The sequence below is a fragment of the Chlorocebus sabaeus genome, chromosome 16 (assembly GCF_047675955.1).
Source record: "Chlorocebus sabaeus isolate Y175 chromosome 16, mChlSab1.0.hap1, whole genome shotgun sequence".
NCBI classification, from domain to species: Eukaryota; Metazoa; Chordata; class Mammalia; order Primates; family Cercopithecidae; genus Chlorocebus; species Chlorocebus sabaeus.
The window spans coordinates 616,509-638,909 of NC_132919.1; the positions used below are offsets into that span (position 1 = coordinate 616,509).

The 22,401-nt window shown below is 46.3% G+C and overlaps 1 protein-coding gene across 1 annotated transcript in view; it reads right to left on the reverse strand.

Moving 5' to 3' along the window:
* The window catches only part of VPS53 (VPS53 subunit of GARP complex), a 168,980-nt gene that overhangs the window by 87,175 nt on the left and 59,404 nt on the right, over window positions 1-22,401 (reverse strand). Inside the window, exons 7-11 of the mRNA XM_073023847.1 lie at window positions 21,153-21,272; window positions 10,217-10,295; window positions 6,475-6,618; window positions 5,561-5,703; window positions 1,903-2,044 (exon numbers count right to left, since the gene is read on the reverse strand). Of these exons, the coding sequence (XP_072879948.1) occupies window positions 1,903-2,044; window positions 5,561-5,703; window positions 6,475-6,618; window positions 10,217-10,295; window positions 21,153-21,272 (628 nt within the window). The remainder of the gene's footprint in view (window positions 1-1,902; window positions 2,045-5,560; window positions 5,704-6,474; window positions 6,619-10,216; window positions 10,296-21,152; window positions 21,273-22,401) is intronic.

Sequence of the window (22,401 nt, forward strand, 5' to 3'; positions counted from 1 at the left end):
TTTATTAGCCAACTGGATTTCTTCAGTGAATCGTCTGTTTGACTCTGTATTCATTTTTCAAATAGGTTACTTGTCTTTTCCTTACTGATTTTTAGGAGTTCTTTATATGTGCTAGATATTAATCGTTTGTGTCATACAGCTTAAACTGTTTTTTAATCCCTTGATTGTTTCTGGTCTCATTTTCCAAAAGAATTTTGTTCTCTTTATGTTGTCAAACCTTTCAGCACTTTTCTTCATGGCTTTTGGGTTTTATGTCTTATGTAGTCTCCCTAATATTCTGTTATTAAATGATAGGCAGGCATGGTAGCTTACACCTGGAATCCCAGCACTTTGGAAGGTCAAGGTGGTGGGCAGATCACCTGAGGTCGGGAGTTTGAGACCAGCCTGACCAACATGGTAAAACCCCGTCTCTACTGAAAATACAAAAATTAGCCAGGTGTGGTAGCGGGCACCTGTAATCCCAGCTACCCAGGAGGCTGAGGCAGGAGAATTGCTTGGACCCAGGAGGCGGAGGTAGCAGTGAGCCAAGATCACCCCACTGCACTCCAGCCTGGGTGACAGAGCAAGACTCTGTCTAAAAAACAAAATGAAAAATAAATAAATAAATAAATAAAGGATAGTCCTTTCTTCTCATTTAACAGGGAAGGCAGTTCACTACGTTACAGTGGAATCGGGATTAGGCCATGCATCTTCTCTCTCTACTGCAGGTCCAAGGACTTTTCTACTAAATCACATTGCTTCTCTATTGTTACCAGCAGTTAAAAAAACCCAAAATCTAACTTTAAAGAAAATTCAAAGGTATGATTCTCTCAACGTGGATATCTTCTTCCCTCCCTCCTTTCTTCTTTCCCTTTCCATTCCTGCCTGCATGGGTTCTGTGTATACTCTGCACGACTCGAGGAGACAGATGAGCCAGCGACAATTCCTGCATCCAAGGAGCTCAATGTCTACGCATATGTAATGATGCAAACAGAAATGACCACAGAACATAGTCACTTGGTTTCCCAGTGCATAGGAAGTCTGAAGAAAGCATATTGATGTGTTAGCAGAGAGTCTGGACCTCCAAAAAGAAGAGGTTTACTCCTTTCTCTTTCTTTATTTTAGAGATAGGGTGTCACTCTGTCACCCACCATAGCTCACTGCAGCCTCAACTCCTGGGCTGAAGTGATCCTCCCACCTCAGCCTCCCAAGTCACTGGGACTAAGGGGTGTACCCGACTAATTATTTTTTTTTAAATTTTTTGTAGGGATGAGGTCTCGCTATGTTGCCCAGGCTGGTCTCAAACTCCTGGTCTCAAGCAATCCCGCCTCGGCCTGCCAAAGTGCTGGGATTACAGGTGTGAGCCACTGCATCAAGCCAAAAACAAGAGGTTTCCAGAGAGAAAATTTGGACTTGGTCTTTGACTACACAGAGACAAACATTTAACCGGCAGTACTATGTTCCCCCTTTCCAACGGAGGCGTGTAGTCCCCAGGCCTGTATACCTGGCTTTGGGTTTTACAGAGACTCATTGACCTAGTTTGCTCACCAGAGATGTTAAAAGGTAAACCCTAAAGTAAAAACATATCCTAATTGTAACCAAATCTGACAGCTGATAAAGTAATAAGGTATTTGTGACCGAGTAAGGCCTCTGACTCACAAAATTACTAGTCGGTAGAACGGGATCAATACTTAGGAAAAATGATGACAGGGCATTCTAGAAACATGACATACTGCATCACAGACAAATGATAAATCCACACAGAGTGTTCTCTATCATCACTTTTCCCAGCAGCTCAGAGAAATCACTGCAGCGAGGGAGTAAGCACTGAAGCCACTGGACAGAGTCACCACACAGTGAACACTGAATCCCAACCACCCAACCCCCTGATTTCACATGGCAGCCCCCTAGGGAAGGTCTTACCAGGATCCCATCGGTCAGGGTGCAGCCAGAGAAGCGTTTTGCGAGAAACCCCTCAAAGTTAGTTGTTCTTTGAATAGCAAAAAGAAGCAATTTCACTTCAATTTCCTTCGCTCTGGTACGCATAATCTTGGCAAGTTCTGTCCTTCAAAACAAAGAGATAAGAATACTATCAAACAAACTGCTCATTCATTCAAGAGAAGACAAAGTAAATGGCCTTAACTTATACTCAGGAAAAAAAATGTACGTAGTCTTTTCAAACCCTGAGGTCTGTTACCAGCTTAGTCTAAAACCCAGGGAACAGAAATACATGTTCTAAACAAGAATTTTAAGGTGAAATTATTCACCAGGCAAAAAAAATCAGGGGTTATGGATTTTATATACATATATATATATATATAGTTTGTTTGTTTGCTTGTTTGTTTTTGAGATGGAGTCTCCCTCTGTCACCCAGGCTGGAGTGCAGTGGTGTGATCACTGCAACCTCCACCTCCTGGGTTCAAATGATTCCTTTTTTTTGTATTTTTAGTAGAGATGGGGTTTCACCATGTTGGCCAGGCTGGTCTCAAACTCCTGACCTCAGGCGATCTGCCCGCCTCGGCCTCCCAAAGTGCTGGGATGACAGGCGGGAGCCACCAGTAATTTGTTTTCATGGTTACTACATTGCCTGTATCTTTGAACTGTTGAAGAATTGGATAATAATACATACGGAGCACCTAGTTTTTTATTAGTGTATATATCCTATATAATTTCACAAGTCATTAATTACTGAATTATAAAGCCCTGCCTCTTCCTAAGGGCCCAGTAATCATCTCTTCAACTTGACGGCGTAAGTCCTGGAAACATGCCAGGGACAGGATCGCGGCGGGAAAAGTGACAAGCACGCTTAGCTGGTCCCTGCCCGAGAAGCGCCGGTGCAGCTCACTCAGACGTTCCGTCTCAGACGCTCAGTTGCTGGTGAACAGGGACATGCCAGTTCTTAGTAAGGACTAAGCTATCATCTTCCCACACAAATCAATGATGAAATCAAACAAAGAGTCTCTGAGTTTATTTAAGAATGATGTATCTGTAGGATTTTAGCCAAAATTCTAACAATAGAAGCTTGGCAGCAACACTGCCATTAGCCAAGACAACAATGGCAGGTACTGGTGCTCACAGAGACGTGCTGGCTCTGGCACACGTCCAGTCTCTCCCAGGCTCCATTTCTCACTGAGCCGGTTTGCACGTCTGCTGAACTGTAGGCTAAAAGGAATGAGCTAACAGTTTCTCAAGGAACTCACTCTTTATTTTGTTAACTGGGATTTAGAAGGTGACAATCTCAACTGATCTTAAACCAAGGCTAAAAGGTTCTCTAAATCTACAGGAGTCAATGTGTTTCTCTTTCTTTCTTTCTTTTCTTTTCCTTTTTCCCTTCCACTCTCCCTCCCTCCCTTCCTTCCTTACTTCCTTCCTTCTCTCACTCATTCTCTCTCTCTCTTTTTTTTTTGAGACAGGGTCTCCCTCTGTCACCCAGGGCTGGAGTGCAATGGCACGATCATGGCCTACTGCAGCCTCGACCTCCTGGACTCAAGCAATCCTCCCACCTCAGCCTCTCTAGTAGCTGGGATTACAGGTGCTTGCCACCATGACCACCTAATTTTTGCATTTTTTGTAGAGATGGGGTTTTGCCACATTGCCCAGGCTTGTCTCAAACTCCTAGGCTCACATGATCCACCTGCCTTGGCCTCCTGAAGTGCTAGGATTATAGGCATAAACCATTAAGCCTGGCCCAATGTGTTTCTTAGAACAACAGCCACACAGAATGGAGCTGAGTGCATCTGCAGTTGCAGCTACTTGGGTGGCTGAAGCAGGAGGGCTGCCTGAGCCCAGGAGCTCAAGGCTGGGGTGTGCTATCACCATGCCTGTGAATAGCCACTGTACTCCAGCCTGGGCAACACCGCAAGACCCCCATCTCTTAAAACAACAACAAAAAAGCCACACAGAATGAACACCAAGTGTGAACACTACATGAACTATGGACTATCACCCTGGGTGATGATGATGTGTCTGTGTAGCTTCATCTGCTGTGACACATAAACCCCTCTGGTGGAAGGTGCTGACCATGGGGAGACTATGCACGTGGGGCAGGGAGCACCTGGGAACTCTCTGTATCTTCTGCTCAATTCTGCTGGGAACCTCAAATTGCTCTAAAAAATAAAATCTATTTTAAGAAAAGCCAATATCCCTTAAAACACTTTTCCCCCACGATGTGTTTAAAACAATGCAATTTGACTATACCTTCCATGATCTTAACAAAAAGACCACCATGAATTCTGGGAAGGTGGCTGAGTTATGCTTAGATGTGGGCCTTTTTTTCTCTTTTTCACCTGGCTTTAGATATAACTGTGTACCACTGGGGAAAAATATACAACTAATATGAACCAGTTACCAACACTGTTGTAGTGTAGCTGCAAACAAAGAATTAAAAGGAGTTCAAGACCAGCCTGAACAACGTAGCAAACTCTTGTGTCTACAAAAAATACACACACATAAATTAGCCGGTGTGGTGGCACACATCTGCAATCTCAGCTACTCCGGAGGCTGAGGTGGGAGAATCACTTGAGCCTGGGAGGTCAAGGCTGCTGTGAGCCGTGATCACACCACTACACTCCAGTCTGGGTGACAGAGTGCGACCCCGTCTCAAAAAAAAAAAAAAAAAGTCTGACTCTGGCTTTAGCTTTGTCATAGATATACTGAATTAACCTTCCTGGGCTTTAGTTTTTTTAATATAAAAAGACTATCTGTCCTTGGGCTACACACATGGATAATGTAGAGAGGATGAATGAAAGAAGGTCTTTAAAATGCTTGGAAAGCTCAGATGCAGGCCAGGTGCAGTGGCTCATGCCTGTAATCCCAGCACTTTGGGAGGCCGAGATGGGCGGGCAGATCACCTGAGGTCAGGACTTTAAGACCAGCCTGGCCAACATGGTGAAACCCCATTTCTACTAAAAATACAAAAATTAGCCAGGTGTGGTTACACATACCTGTAATCCTTGCTACCTGGGAGACTGAGGCATGAGAATCACTTGAACCCAGTAAACGGAGGTTGCAGTGAGCTGGGATTGTACCACTGCAGCACTCCAGCCTAGGTGACAGAGTGAGACTCTGTCTCAAAATAAAAGCTCTAACTATCCAGAGGCTATACACACCGTACTGGGAGTGGGAAATTCACTCAACACAAGTTTCCTCAGTGTCTGCTATATCATTAAAGTAGATACTACCCTGTCTCTATGGAACTATCTATCTAGCAAGTCAGAAAATAAAAATGATGATGGGATACACACACAGCACACTGACATACGCGATATCGATTGGGGAAAACATATCATATCGTTTTGGGGTAGAGGAGTCGCTGTAAGTCAAGCTGGTTGACAAGCCTTGAGTTGGTGGAGAAGGTAGAGACTGCTTGAGGCAAGAACTACACCAAGGAAAGTCCCAGAGCAAAGACGGGGGCAGAGGGAGCAGCTGGTGGGGCCACCGTTGGGTACGAGGATGGCATCAATCATCTGGTGAGGTCTGGAGGTGGCACCAAATCCACAGGACAACGTGGAACCGCTAGAGACTGGGGAATTGATGGTGAAACTTCGATGAACAACAAAACCAGTAGAGAACTGGCACCTACCTTGTCACGTGGCAAAATTCCACCGCAATCCTCTCAGCCATGCACCACTCACGTGGAAACATGCGGCCGTATTTCTCCTCATAGTCCACAAGCTGGCGTTTTATCCAGGCGTAGCGTCTGTCGATTTTGTCCAGCCAGGCAACCTGGTGAAGGTGAAGATCAAAAACCACCCCAGTGGTTAGAAGTAGAACTGGCAGTTTAAGGAAACAAGCAAAAACACGGAGCCAAGCAAAACGGAACGAACCTCCGTATTTCTCATGGTTTTAAAGAATCTAGGCTACGTTTTTAACTTGACTTTTTACTTAAAAATCCGAAGGTTTTTGGCTGGGCACAGTGACGCAGGCCTACAATTCCAGCACTTTGGGAGGCCAGGGCGGACGGATCACCTGAGGTCAGGAGTTCGAGACCAGCCTGACCAACATGGAGAAACCCCGTCCCTACTAAAAAATACAAAAATCAGCCAGGTGTGACGGGCACCTGTAATCCCAGCTGTTTGGGAGGGGGAGGCAGGAGAATCGCTTGAACCCAGGAGGCGGAGGTTGCAGTGAGCTGAGATCGCACCACTGCATTCCAGCCTGGGCAACAAGAGCAAAACTCCGTCTCACCAAAAAAAAAAAAAAAAAAAAAATCCAGAGGTTTTTAACCTGGGGTCCATGATTGGCCTTCAGGGGTCTATACATCCCCAGAAACTATAAGCAGAATTTTATGCACAGGTGCATGTTTCTGAATTTCTCCAAAGGGTCAGTGACCTCAAAAGACTTAAGAACTATAAAGTCAGCCCCTAGGACTCACAGCTCAACAATCAACACTGGAAGACAGCCATACTAAAAGGAAGTCTAAATCACAGGCTTGAGAGCATTCATTTTTCAATAAAATTCAAAGGTTACATCTGATCTCATTTGGTCAATACTTACATCTTGGTTTTCTTGAAAAAGTACTAGATACTCTGACAGATGCTGTTTAATGAACTTTTTGATGATTTCCTGTTTGATCCTGGGGTCTAGAATATTAGCAACCAGACATGCATCTCGTAGAACATTGCTGGGTCCTCCAGGTCTCTAGTAAAACAAACAACATGTACCAGATTAAAAGCCAGAAACCACCTTTAAACCTCACGGATTCTCACAGCCGCTACTTCTTGTCTCTACGCATGGTGAGTCTTCTCCTGCTCCTTTACACTCATTCTTTCCACTGTGGATGGATCCATCAGTTACCTGTTGTTCCTCGAGGACGCAATCCTTACACTCGTTTTACAGCAGGAGACACGAAAACTACCCTGTGAATCTGCAAGGAGATCTTTCGGGAAACAGGCAGTAATGATCATGGGAAGTTTGACTTTCTGCAAACCACAACTAAAAGAGACCTAAAAGTTCGAATGCCACTGGCCTCTGACGCCAGAAGACACCGCTGAAGAGGCCGAGAGTGGGGGTGCCACCGGCCTCTCTCCTAAGAGTGGGGATGCCACCGGCCTCTCTCCCAAGAGTGGGGGTGCCACCGGCCTCTCTCCCAAGAGTGGGGGTGCCAGCGGCCTCTCTCCCAAGAGTGGGGGTGCCAGCGGCCTCTCTCCCAAGAGTGGGGGTGCCAGCGGCCTCTCTCCCAAGAGTGGGGGTGCCACCGGCCTCTCTCCCAAGAGTGGGGGTGCCACCGGCCTCTCTCCCAAGAGTGGGGGTGCCACCGGCCTCTCTCCCAAGAGTGGGGGTGCCACCGGCCTCTCTCCCAAGAGTGGGGGTGCCACCGGCCTCTCTCCCAAGAGTGGGGGTGCCACCGGCCTCTCTCCCAAGAGTGGGGGTGCCACCGGCCTCTCTCCACATGTGCCACTTTTCCATGACTCCAATCTCTGGGATTTCTGTTCTTAAAAGTGCTATGTTTTTGCCAAATAGTGTGGTCGCCTTTAACACATAAAACCAAGTTCCAAGCCACGACACGTGCTCCACAATACTGAACCATCTAGAAAGGCAGCCAAAGAGAAAACCCTGTGATACTGCCCTGAATTAACACTGGAAAGGTAACGGGGGCTGGACTGACACGTCATGATGGGAAGGTCTTTGTGATTTGCTCAGACTAGTCACTGAGTGAACATGCCGGCTAAGTAGACTACAGTGAAAAGAACACTTGGAATCTACTCCTGGCTTGGCTAAAAAGCCATGCATGCAGCTTTGACGCACTTACTCGGCCTCACCTGAAAAACAATCGACCCTAGGTGATGAGTAAGGTTCTTCTAAATCTTTATTTTATTTTTTGTCAACTCTTTCCAATTCCATCCATCTCAACTGAAGTTCCACTGCTTCTAAAGTGTGATATAAGCTGCCTGAGACCTAAATTGTTAAAATGTTGACTTACTTCACGCTGAGTGGCTTTTATGTCATCCGCTGAACACCCTAACTTCTCAATTCTCCCTTCAGGATGAAAGTGACCCCATAGAGAAGTCACAGAGGCCAAAACCTATGGGTTCGCGTGTTCAGATTTTTCATTTACAAACAGTTTACTAGGTTGCGTTGGAAAAATTTTTAAAAATCTTAATTCCCATTTATTTTTTAAAACCTTAATTCCTGTTTGTGAAATAGAAATAGTAACACAAGGCCTTTAAATAAAGCCCATAGTCTTTAAAAAGGAAAAAAGAAAACTAGGTTAGGCGCGGTGGCTCACGCCTGTAATCCCAGCACTTTGGGAGGCTGAGGCGGGCAGATCATGAGGTCAGGAGATTGAGACCCATCCAGGTTAACATGGTGAAACCCCGTCTCTACTAAAAAGAAATACAAAAAATTAGCCGGGCGTGGTGGCGAGCACCTGTAGTCCCAGCTACTCGGGAGTCTGAGGCAACAGAATGGCGTGAACCTGGAAGGCGGAGCTTGCAGTGAGCCAAGATCGCGCCACTGCACTCCAGCCTGGGCGACAGAGCGAGACTCCAAGACTCCATCCACCTCAAAAAAAGAAAACAAAAACAAAAACAAAACCACACACACAAACATGAAGTCACTACGCGAGAGAAAAGGGAGGCATGCTGTTAGAACCATTTTAATTTCATCTGCCCAGTGGTATCTGGGAAAAAAGATATAAAGTAGGTCTCTTCTAAACAATAAAGATGGGCTTCATCCACATCTTCCTGAAATTTCTAGAAACTGAAATGGGTGGTCGGGCATGGTGTCTCATGCCTGTAATCCCAGCACTTTGGGAGGCTGAGGCAGGCAGATTACCTGAGGTTGGGAGTTCGAGACCAGCCTGGCCAACACGCAGAAACCCCGTCGCTACTAAAAATACAAAATTAGCCAGGCATGGTGGCAGGTGCCTGTAATCCCAGCTACCTGGGAGGCTAAGTCAGGAGAACTGCTTGAACCCAGGGGGCGGAGGTTGCAGTGGGCTGAGATGGCACCATTGCACTCCAGCCTGGGCTAAAGAGTGAAACTCTATCTTAAAAAAAAAAAACACCCTAAAATGGGCAGCTGAGTACATGTGAAGCTAACCTTGTCCTAAGAAGCGCCCAGTGCTTCTCATGAGCGAATATCCCTACAATCCTTTTTACTTCTTTGGCCTTCATTTTCCTCATGTAATAAATAGGACTAACGGCTTTCTAATATCTACTCCCTTCTTGCAGTTACATCAGATGACTAAGGAATATCAGGTTCTCCAAGAAAAGTGCTTTACAAATAAGCATCTGATTACTAGCAGACAGCCACAAAATGTGAAGACATTAAAACCAGGAGCGGAATTCCTACAGAAAGTAATAGGCAAAAGCTAGGGCCGCTACTCCCAATTACTTCCTACATTTCTTTTATGGAACACAAAGAAAAAATAATTAAGGTATTTCCAGTTATTGAGTTACAGAGCAGACGCCGGAAATGTTCCTTGGATCAGTAATGTCCCCATCTCCACCCACCGAGTAGGGTCAGGCTCCTTGTCCCTGAATGCTTCAGTATATTCCTGTCTCGAACAATTCTTTCTCTTGAAATAGCTCAAATAAGAGAGAAAAGGGCTTGTATGGTTCTTTCCTGTCCGACACACGCTAGGTATAAAGATGGCATCTGCTACAGTTGGAAGGGTGGAGCTAAAAGCAGTTCCCCAAGCAGGATGACCGCTGAGCGGGAGAAAGCTTGTTACATGAGAAGTGCAACCAGCAGCTCCCACGTGAAATGCTGTGGGCTTTGCAGACACATCACAAACAGCTCTGCTACCAGAGTGCTCAAGGGCATTAATTCCGAAGAGCAGGCTTATGGTCTGGTCGGTAACAGTGAGGCTCCTCACTGTGTCACTCCGAGAGTTACATAAGCCGGTGGGTGCTCCGCCCAGTTGTCTTTTCACCAAACCAAAACCAGTAAGTTATGTAACAATCCTAAAAACACCGTGGCACCAGGATTTTTTTAAAATACAGCCATGAGAAAAAAGGAATTGACAGGGCAGACAAGATAGAAGGTTTGACCTACATTAAATTAAGCCCAAACAAATCCTCCCTTTCTGAGGCTGGAAGGAAACAGAGGAGGAACTGCCACCACCTTGGGACATTTAAAATCCAGGATGGTCTCATCACCCTGAGCCTGCGGCAGACGGATCTGCAGCTGCCAGCGGGCATGACGGGAATGACAACCGCGTGGTGACCGGGGTGGGCATAAGCTCGGCAAGGATGCCGGTCATCTCTAAAGACAGGGAAATGCAGAGCAGTACCTTGGTGCCCTGGGAAGGAAACGCTTCTTCAAAATCAGCCAGGATTTGCTGTCCTAACTCAGTCTGCGCAGCCTTCACTCTGTGAGGAAGAGAGAACGTATCATCAGCTGGCATAACATCCTTATGTCAGTACACACCGATCCACAGGGTCAAAAGGGCTGAAGTCTTTCCAGAAAGGCCAGGAAGGGTCCAGAGACGTCCACGAGGTGAGAGGTCCACACTAGTTAAGTGGCAGGTTGACGAGCAGGACCTAGGCACCCAAGGTATTCTCAGGGTGAATCTTCTACATCCCCAAAATTCTTCCAGGCCAACCCTTTCCCTGAGGTCGTATGTATTAATCTTTACACAGTTCCACTGGGGGGTAGTCGTGCTGTGGGAAAATGTTACAGAATCACATCCGCATCAAATATAAATCTAGTCAGGCACGGTGGTTCACGTCTGGAATCCCAGCATGTGGGAGGCTGACGTGAGAGGGTCGCTTGAGGCCAGGATTTCAAGACCAGCCTGGGCAACCTTACAGAGATCCAGTCACTACAAAAAAAAAAACTAAAATAAAAATTACCCAGGTGTGGTGGCACACACCTGTACTCGGGAGGCTGTGGCGGGAGGATCTCTTGAGCCCCGGACTTTGAGGATACACAGAGCTATGATCACACCACAGCACTCCAGCCTGGATGACAGCGAGACCTTGGCTCTCAAACAAAACACTAACAAACAACAACAAATAAATCCATTTTGGATTACTGGTGTAACCGCTGTCCTGCTCCTGGAGTACAGAATGGGAAGAGGGCTCCACAGTGTTTTAGGGTGTTTTGTAAAAAGTTATTATGGGTATATAATCATTATATATATATTTATAGGGTACCTGTGAAGTTTTGATACAGGCATATGATGTATAATGATCAAATCAGGGTAACTGGGGTATCCACCACCCCAAGTTGTTACTTCCCTGTGTCAGGAACATTCCAATTCCAATCTTTTATTATTTTTAAACATACAATAAATTATTAACTATAGTCGCCCTACTGTTCTACCAAATACTAGATCTGATCATTCTAACTGTATTTTTGTACCCATTAGCCGTCCCACTTTCTCCCCGCCTCCCTGCTACGCTTCCCAGCCTCTGGGACCCATCGTTCTACTCTCTATCTCCATGAGTTCAGCTCTGAAAATGTTCAGCTCCCACATACGAGTGAGGACGTGAGGAGTTTGTCTTCCTGGGTCTGGCTGATTTCATCTCACATCACCTCCAGTTCCATCCATGTAGTTGTAGTGTTTTGGGTTTCTTGTTAATCCAGAAACCAACAAGCTCATAAGTTTTTAAACAAATGAATGAAGAGAATGTCTTCTATAGTAAAAACAAAAAGATACAAGTGACAAAATGAACTGCTAAAGGAAAGTGGGGGCCACTGAACGATGATTTAAGTTCAGAAGTTGGTGAATATGAAAATGGAACAGCAAGCAAAACGAGTTAGAAAGGGGAGGCTGGTACTCCACAGTGGCTGCGAGTGTACTAGGAGCTCAAGAACCACGTGTGGACTTGAATGCAAGGGCAGAAAGGAGAAGCGGCTAGGATAGAAAGCAGCCGTGGATCACGCCCGGCGATCAATCACACCCCCGCCATCGATCACGCCCCCGCCATCAATCACTCACCCCAATCGATCACGCCCCCACCATCGATCACGTCCCCACAATCAATCGTGCCCCCGCCATCGATCACGCCCCCCGCCATCGATCACGCCCCCGCCATCGGTCACGCCCCCGCCATCGGTCACGCCCCCGCCATCGATCACGCCCCCGCCATCGGTCACGCCCCCGCCATCGGTCACGCCATCGGTCACGCCATTGATCATGCCCCCACCATCGATCACGCCCCCACCATCGATCACGCCCCCACAATCAATCGTGCCCCCCGCCATCGATCACGCCCCCGCCATCGGTCACGCCCCCGCCATCGATCACGCCCCCACCATCGATCACGCCACCATCGATCACGCCCCCACCATCGATCACGCCCCCGCAATCAATCACGCCCCACAATCGATCACGCCCCGCCATCGATCACGCCCCACAATCGATCACACTCTCTGCATCCCCCACCAGCTGCCTGACGTTGGTGACCACCTTGCACCAGCCAGCCTAGCAGAGCTAGAGTGGAGCAAGACTCTCAGGCCCTGCTGGACTTCCTGAGCCTGAGGCAAATACCGTCTGGTTGCCAAAAATGCCTTAAAAGAGCACACTTCCATTCTTGGTCTCCACCCTGCTCCTTCAGAATCAACTTTATGAAGTTTCTAGAAATAGCCAACAGCTCAAAACCACAATTTCTTTGGCTGCTAAGGAGTGTCTGGCAACCTGCTGAGATCTTCTTTTCAAATGAGGGGATAGGCATGACCCAAAACAGTCTGTTTTTTCTGTGGCATGGTTATAATTACACCTTATTCCAAATACCTTCCAAGGTTTTTCCACTATCTTCAAAACTTTTAAAATCACTCTTAGAGGTGGCTTTGTAGCCTTTTGAGTCAGTTTTCAAGGGGGCCAGAAATGATCCAGATGAGGCTATTACTGGAATAGCCCCCACCTCCAGATCGGAATCAGGGCCATACATCTAGAGCTGTCCAACAGACAATGGGAGACATTCCTTGCGTGTGAACTTTGACATGAGAGAAAAGAATAAAATTGTACTTCGGAGCTTCTTGTGATTCCCACGTCATGAGGCAGCACACAGCCTCCTGTGGTGCCAGGTCACAAGACAGCTTCCAGAGGCGTGGGCCCTGTGTTCCTACCTCCTCCTTGGAAGCACACAAACAGCATCAGTTCCCTCCCAAGCCACAGGGAACTTACAGCAGGCGCTTTTCATGGTTAGAAGAGGAAGGAGTTCTCTTCACAGGGGAAGTGCCACCACTGGCCAGAGCACCCACAGTCACAGTCTCAGGACCACTGACCATCTCAGTGACACTGGTGGGCCCGGCTCTGCCTCTGGCCCGAACTACTCCCTACTCCATATTCTTGGTGACTCTGAAACTGAGGTGGCAGAAAGGAGAACCACAGCCTGTGACGGCACGTGGTATCACCAGAGACAAGAAAGAGGGAAAATGACCAGCCTCTGATGTGTAGACCTCCTTGCCAAGTTCTTCATTTTCAAAGTCACCTCCTGAGATGGGCGAGACCTGGCTATGTGACTAGTGAACCACGTAATCATGTCACTTCCTCTCCGTGGGTCACAACTTCGAATAGCTGTGAAATAAGAGGGTGGGGCGAGCAGCCAGTACTAGATGATTCTACGTCCTCTCCAGTGCTGATTATTCCACAACACCCATCTTACGGTGCTGACTGGCTTCACAGGTGGCTACAGGTTAGATGTGTGCTTAATCCTGGAGCAGAAGGATACGCTTCTGCATATAAACGTCAATGTTTCCAACAGCAGGTTTTTTTCTTTTCTTTTCTTTTCTTTTTTTTTTTTTTTGAGACGACGTCTTGCTCTTGTCCCCCAGGCTGGAGTGCAATGGTGTAATCTTGGCTCACTGCAACCTCCACCTCCTGGGTCAAGTGATTCTCCTGCATCAGCCTCCCGAGTAGCTGGGATTACAGGCGCCTGCCACCACGCCTGGCTAATCTTTTGTATTTTTAGTAGAGATGAGGTTTCACCATGTTGGCCAGGCTGGTCTCGAACTCCTGACCTCAGGTGATCTGCCCACCTCGGCCTCCCAAAGTGCTGGGATTACAGGCATGAGCCACCGCGCCCGGCCTCTACCAACAGCAGTTTTTGAAGTGGCGATCAATGATTCAGATGAAAGAGCACCCATTCCCTCAGAGACATCACTGATGGTATCCACAGACCCAAACCTCAATCCCAAGGACTTTCAGGGTGAGAAGTGAATTGCAGTCTTCATAATCAATTGCTTAAATAGGATTCTAGAAAGAAGTCAACAGACTTGAAAGAATGTATCTTTGGCCTCATTCCTTTAAACTCCTTTCTCTTCTAACCATGAAAAGTTCCTACTATAAAGAGGTAGCTAGCTCTACTGATAACCGTCAGCAAAGCAGATATATGTGCTGAACTATCAAGATTTCCTAGTCATTCCTTTCTCTTCAGACTGGAGTACAGTGGTACATTCGTGGCTCGCTGCAACCTCAACCTCCTGGGGTCAAGTGATCCTTCTCTCAGCCTCCTGAGTAGCTGGGACTATAGGTGTGCACCTCCATGCACAGCTAATTCTTGTATTTTTTGTAGAGATGGAGTTTTGCCATGTTGCCCAGGCTGGTCTCAAAATCCTGGGCTCAAGCGATATGCCCACTTCAGCCTCCCAAAGTGCTAGGATTACAAGCGTGAGCCACCGCGCCAACTGATTTCCTAGTCATTCAGAAATCATGAGCTGGGCAGGCCTGTCCATTTCCAGGTTGAGTTCTGTTTTCACTCCACCATGAGAACTGCTAAGCCTTTCTCACAGTTATAAGAGGTTAGAAATGGCTGTGAAAAATATATTTTAGTTCAAGAGTTTCATGGTTTTCAAGAGAATATAAGAATCTTCCATTCTTTGTTGGGAAATAACTAACTGATGACTAGAAACATTCACTTTCATGGGCATGTTTAGGCCAGGAGGATTTGAAATGTAAAGACACTAAAGAAAAAACTCTTTCCTTCAACGCTACAGCAAGCATGGAAGCATTTGCCAGAAAGGTAGTTGGAAGAATCAGCTATGCTCGAATCCAAGGCTCATGAACTTCCATTTCAAATGTGCAGGCAAAGATTTCAGAACACAACTTTTCACATGACTTCTACAATTTACAGACAGCAAGACAGTAAATTCGAGAAACGGAAGCAACGCAGAGGGTAGTAACCTGCCTGCCATCTCCCGCCCCTCACAATAAATAGCTATTCCTATCATTTCCAGATGGTTCTACCACCACCACGTAAACATAAGGGAAGAAAATTCACCAGAAAAGATGCTAAAAATAAGAAGTCTGGACTTTTCTCAAACTTTTAGTACCTCTAAAAAAAACAATTCTAGTCAAGCACTGAAAATAAGAAGTTGTCTCCTCTTGGCTCTTTTTAGTGTTACTTTTTTTTTTTCTTTTCCTGAGACGAGTCTGCTCTCTTGCCCAGCCTGGAGTGCAGTGGCACAGTCTCGGCTCACTGCAGCCTCCACCTCCGGAGATCGAGTGATTCTCCCACTGCAGCCTCCCGAGTAACCGGAACCACAGGCACACACCACCATACCGGCTCACTTTTTGTATTTTTGGTAGAGACAGGGTTTCACCATGTTGCCTAGGCTGGTCTCAAACTCCAGAGCTCAAGCGATCTGCCTGTCTCAGCCTCCCAAAGTGCTGGGATTACAGGTGTGAGCCACCAGGTCCAGTTTTTTTAGTGTTACTTAATAGCACATATTCTGTATTAACCTACACAAAATTATTGCAAACAGAGATTGTGAAATGAACTAAAAGTAAATCCTCCTGTGTTTGCAGCAACCCTACGTGATGATGAACGTTTGGAGCACTGAAATATATTCATAGAATGTTGGATTTTCTATTTTTAAGGGAATGTGATTATAACAGTCAATACAAAGTTCCTTCAGATTTTTAAAACTATCTCTTTGGAAAAATGTTGAAAAGCGAAGAGCCCACCAAAAGTACAGGCAGCAAAATCAAAAAGAAACAAGTGTGACTACATCAAACTAAAAAGCCCGTTAGAGAAATGCAAGTCAAAGCCACGACGCAGTGACTACATCAAACTAAAAAGCCCATTAGAGAAATGCAAGGCAAAGCCACGATGCAGTATCACCTCACAACCCAGTGGGGGCGCCTTTCACGTTTATTGGCCATTTACATATCTTCTTTGGAGAAACGCTTATTCAAACCCTTTGCTTGCTTTTTAATTGAGTTGTTCGGCTTTTTGTTGCTGATTTTTAGGAATTCTTTGTATATTCTACATATACTAATCCATTATCAGATAAATGATTTGGAAATATTCTTCCCATTCTGTGTGCTGCCATGTTACCCTGCTGATAGTGTCTCTTCATGCACAAGTTTTCAAATTTTTCATAAAGTCCAATTTATCTATGTTTTTCTTTTGTTGCCTAGGACTTTGGTGTCATATCGAAGAAACTGCTGCCAAATTCAGTGCTGTGAAGATCTGCTCTTTGTTTTCTTCTCAGAGTTTTCGAATTAGGTTTCACATCTAGCTATAGATCCACTTTGAGTTATTAATGAATCCCTACACTGGTTTCTGCCAAATAAAAGTGAGTTCTCTCATGTTCCTGCCATGGACAACCCCCTCCTTTACACCAACTGGAGATCGGCTCCCACACACATCTCCGTGAGTGCGTGGCCACTGCCTGATGAGGGTCTTATCTTTTCTAATCCAGAACATACTCCTACTATCCAGACTCCTGTACCTCTGTGATCCACTAGACTTTTCCAAAATACAAGTGAGATCATGCCCCCCACGCTTAAAATCTTTCACTGTCCACAAAATAAAAAATATTTAGCAAGCTATATAAAACCTGACCCCATCTACCTACGCAGCCTTATCTCCCTCTGCTGCCTCCAAACTCCTTGAGGCTCCCTCTTCCTTCTCTCCTCGCTTACTGTCACGTTGGTAAGACGCCACCTATTCTTTTAAGATTCCGATTAAAATGGAATCTGTCTACGCCCCCTGCCCTCAGCCCCTGCTTCAGCCTATCAGTTCCTCTTCTGAGATCCTGCTATGCCTTATACAGCATATACCACGGTTTTGTTACATCTGTTACGCTGGAATCTTCTATTAATGTCTTTCTTCTCCATACAAAAATGGTGAACTCTTTGAAGGCAGAGAGTGTGTATTTCTTATTTTTGTGCCTTCAGTCCCCTAGCACAGGGCCTAGGATGTAGAAAATGCAGGGTAAATATCTGTCATGTAAATGAAGAAAAGAACAAATGAATGTGAAAGAGATCAACTCTGAATCATCCTGAGAGCAGGGGTAGGAGGGACTGCCTTCCTCCTCCTCCCTCATCTGCTGACAGCAAATCTGCCTGCTCCATCCAAGCTCCTTCCTTCTCGCAGCTCATAAAGTCCTGTTCGCCTGCTTTCTTGGCTGCCTCACAGTCCAGTCTGATAAGGCGATCAGCCAGCTCCAGGTGTGAGGGGTAGGAAGGAGGAGGGAGAGGGTGGCGGTTTCCCTAGTGTTCTGCCAAGCTCTGCTCCAACATTCCCTAATATTCTTTGGCATTTCCACGACAAGATGCACACTGATGCCCCGAAGCCTTAGAAATAAGAAAAAGATTTTCATAAAAATCCAAATCCGGGCAAGAAAAGTGGTAGACTAGAAGCCTGAGGACTTCCTGGTAGGAAGGATGACAGGATATCACTGCCCAAAAATGCTTCTTGAAAATGAAAGACATGCAGGTGGTGGGTCTGCTGCCAGCAGGGCATGCTGTGCCCTGCAATAGGAGGAATCAGCCGCTGTCCACGTCTGTACCCACACCGTGAGCGCTCACGCCAGGTGGCAGAGGTGGGCCTCTGGGTCTGAGAACGTTAGCAGTAGCCAGAGGAGCTGCCAACACCCAGGAAGCCCAGGGAGCCTCCGAGCCCAGGAGGTCGGCGCTGGGACACCCGCCTGGCAGGTTTCTCCAGGTCTGGACCCCTCACTTCGGAAGAGCTGTCTGTGATAACACTTGGCCAAGCAGCCATTCCCACTTCTCGCCCAGGAGCAGGTAGCAGCTAAAGAGCATTCTTGATCAGACTAACAGAGAATGTCAAAAATAAAAACGAGGCCAGGCGCGGTGGCTCACGCCTGTCATCCCAGCACTTTGGGAGACTGAGGCCGGTGGATCACTTGAGGTGTCAGAAGTTTGAAACCAGCCTGGCTAACATGGTGAAACCCCATTTCTACTAACAATATAAAAATGAGCCGGGCGTGGGTGGTGCGCACCTGTGGTCCCTGCTACTCGGGAGGCTGAGGCAGGACAATGGCGTGAACCCGGGAGGCGGAGACTGCAGTGAGCTGAGATCGCGCCACTGCACCCCAGCCTGGGTGATGGAGTGAGACTTGGTCACAAAAAATCAATGAATACAATAAAAATGAGCTTTCAGCTAAGAATCACAAACATTTGAGAAATGCTAAAGAGGGAGAATTGCCACGCTGAACAAACTGAAGATCTTACACTGGGGACAGAGAAATGGAACAGGCAGCTCAGTGCTTTAACATACAGATAATTTCTATTCTGTGGGAGATATATGAGAATATTATACCCATGAGAAAAGAATCAGCTAGATATGCTGGAAATTAAAAAGCTGGATTGTTAAAATAAAAATTCAACAGCTGGGCCAAATAGCAGACTCGATGCAAGTGAAGAGTAAATTAAAACAGGAAGATTGGGTTGAGGAATTCTTTCAGAGAGCAGTTCAGAAGGACAGAGAGACGGAAAGCACGAAAGGAAAATTAAGAGACATGGCAGCAGATCTAGAAGCTCCAACGTTCACGTAACAAGAATTCCACGAGGAGAGAATGCAGAGACCAAGCTGTAGAGACTACCCAAAGAAAGGAATAAAGGAGAATAATTTCTCAGAGTATGAGAAACGCAGGAGTCTTCAGATGAAGAATACAACTGGGGCTTGGTACAGTGGCTCACGCCTGTAATCCCAGCACTTTGGGAGGATGAGGCAGTAGGATCACTTGAGCCCAGGAGTTCAAGAGCAGCCTGGGCAACACAGGAAGATCCCACCTCTACAGAAAAATGCTAAAAATCAGCCAGGCGTGGTAGTATTTGCCTGTACTCCCGGCTACTCAGGAGGAGGCAGGAGGATGTCTTCAGCCCAGGACTTCTAGGTTGCAGCGAGCGATGACCACGCCACAGCACTCCAGCCTGGGCACCAGAGCAAGATTCTGTCTCAAAAAAACAAAGCAAAACACTCATCTTACTAGCTACAAGGGAAATGAAAATTAAAGGAACTGGATACCGTTTTCAACCATCAGAGAGATAAAAATGAAGAACAACAACATCACGTGTGGCTGAGGGTGTGGGGAAAGATACTCTCAGCTGAGGGTGCCGGGAAAGGTGCTCTCAGCTGAGGGTGCTGGGAAAGGTGCTCTCACAATTCACAGACCGTACTACAAGTATACAAAGCTTTGCTGCGGGGCAAATGGGCAGCAGTTACTAAAATTTTAAATGTATATAAACCTATAACCCAGAATCTGTCCTAGAGAAATACTTGCATATGTGCAAATGGGGGCATATTTTAAGATTTAGAAACAAATGATCTAGTGCTATACCTGTGGCGTGTTATACTATGGGATTCTGTGCATCAATTCCAGGGAATGAAGCAGGTCTATACACACTGACGTGAAAAAGAAATCTAAAAAATTCCAGAAAATGAATCAGGTCTATACACACTGACGTGAAAAAAAAATCTAAAAATTTCCAGAGAATGAAGCAGGTCTATACACACTGATGTGAAAAAAAAAAAAATCTAAAAAATTCCAGAGAATGAAGCAGGTCTATACATACTGACGTGAAAAACAAATATCTAAAATACATGTGGTTGAAAACAAAAAGCAGTTTTTAGAATAAGCATAAGGTATGAAACCATTTAGTTAAAACAAAACAAAGCAAAACCAAAACCATTAACTGAAACTATAGATTTATGTAAATACACACATAAAAATCTGGAGCGATAGCCATTAAACTGATAACAGTTACCACCTCTGGAGAGAACAATGGGATTCTGAGGTCTAGGTAAAGGGAACTTAGGCTTCATCTGTATATATATTTGACGCCTCCCAGGTTCAAGTGACTCTCCTGCCTCAGCTTTCCAAGTAGTTGCGATTACAGGCGACCGCCACCATGTCCAGATAATTTTTGCATTTTTAGTAGAGACAGGGTTTCAACATATTGGCCAGGCTGGTCTCGAACTCCTGACCTCAGGTGATCCACCCGCCGCGGCCTCCCAAAGTGCTGGGATTACAGGTGTGAGCCACAGGGCCCGGCCATGGCTCACTGTATTTTCTAAAGACCATCACAGCAATCTATCCCATCCCACGTGCCTTTTGTAACAATGTGACTTTGACATTCCTCCCGTTAGCGTTAGTGGGTGGGAGAAGACTATGTTCCTTCCTCTTGAATCTTAGCAGCCTTGCGACTACGGCAGAAGTGATGCTATGAAATTTCCAAGGCTTGCTTCTCTTGTGACGCTCATTCTTGGAACCAGCCACCTTAACATGAGGAAGTCCAAGAAGCCCATGGAAGACAACAGAGAATCCCAGCCCAGGCCTGGCTGAGCTCCCAGCTGACAGCAAGTACCAAGGTGCCAGCCATGAGAGGGAGCCAATGCATTCTCCAGTCCCTCTTGAGCTGCCTCGGCTAATGCTGCACGGAGCAGGGATGAGCTGGTCCCCCTGAGCCAGGCCAAATTATACATGCCCAGGCCTGGCTGAGCTCCCAGCTGACAGCAAGTACCAAGGTGCCAGCCATGAGAGGGAGCCAATGCATTCTCCAGTCCCTCTTGAGCTGCCTCGGCTAATGCTGCACGGAGCAGGGATGAGCTGGTCCCCCTGAGCCAGGCCAAATTATACATGCAAAACAATTATTGTTTTAAGCTACTAAGTTTTGTGCTGGTTTGTTACAAAGAAATAGATACCTAGAACAGTTTCCCCCACAAATGGGGACAGCTGAGAGTTGTCCATATACACAACTGCAACTATCTACCATAGGCAGCTTTAGAAGACACGGTAAGGGGTATCATGGGGGATGCCTGCACCAGACAGAGTCAGATCAGGTAGCATCTGAGGTTTCTTCACACAGTAGGATTCTGCAGTGAACACGCTGAGCTAAGTGCTTAAGCACCTCCTAGCACCAGGTCCTTTTCTGAAAGCAAGATCACTTCCGCTGGGGACGGTTTACCTTTCTGAAAGCTGCCGGATCTGTGGAATCCCCATGGACTTTTCCTCCGGGGACAGTTTACCTTTCAGAAAGCTGCCGGATCTGTGGAATCCCCATATACTTGTGGAAGTGTTCCAGTACATTCATCACACCCTGAAGGAGATTAGCAACTTCTCCGTATTGTCTTCGCCTGGTCATGGCTCTGCAAGGAAAGAATAAGTTTAAAAGTCTAGAAAAATACTAAGGACACAAGATACAGACACAGAACAACCTACTCAAGCTCTCAAACAGACATCAACTCAGCTGAATCAACGTTCACTGAGTGCTGAGTATATAAGCTGCTGTGTGTTGTGGGAGGCAAAAAACAGGATCTGGTCCAAATTCTCAAGGTGACATCATACAGTAAGGCAGAGAGTCAAGTACACATCTAACTAGTATAAAATAGGATGAACTATGTTCTAAACAGAAGTGCACACTATGTGCTACGGTGGGAAGAATGTGTGAGTGATTAATTCTCATTCGGAGTGCGGACAGGAATCTGGGAAGACGATGGATTTAGAATTTGGGTTGGATATTTTGGGATTAGCAAGCTTGGGACAGAGAACAGGGGGAGGGATGTTACTATCTGAGGATTACAGCCTACGAGCAAACCAAACACATCTTTCCGGACAAAACAAAGGGCATGGCCGGGCGTGGTGGTCACGCCTGTAATCCCAGCACTTTGGGAGGCTGAGGCGGGCGGTCACGAAGTCAGGAGGTCGAGACCATCCTGGCCAACATGATGAAACCCCGTCTCTACTAAAAATACAAAAAATTAGCTGGGCGTGGTAGCAGGTGCCTGTAATCCCAGCTACTCGGGAGGCTGAGGCAAGAGACTCGCTTGAACCTGGGAAGCGGAGGTTTCAGTGAGTCGAGATCGTGCCACTGCACTCCAACCAGGGAGACAGTGTGAGACTGCTATCTCAAAAACAAAAACAAAAATACAGAAAGGGCCCGGCTTTAAATATTAACTGAAATCTGCAGGTTCTGAGGCATCTGTGTCACAGACCTCTACCTTCCCTACTGCTAAGGTTAATGTCGCTTCACTAAAAGGATGCTGATAAAATCAGGTTACACACAGGGAGGAAATACAAACTATTAGATCTAAATTTTTCATTAGGGTCGGGCTATTTCATTACATTTATAATTTATGATTTTCCATAAGAGGCATTGAAAAAGACAGGATCAAGTTCAAGCCAAGGTGTTACATTGCTATCAACATTGCTATCACCGCCTGTTCCCACCACTGCCTGGTCTCACCACCGCCTGTTCCCACCAGTGCCTGTTCTCAC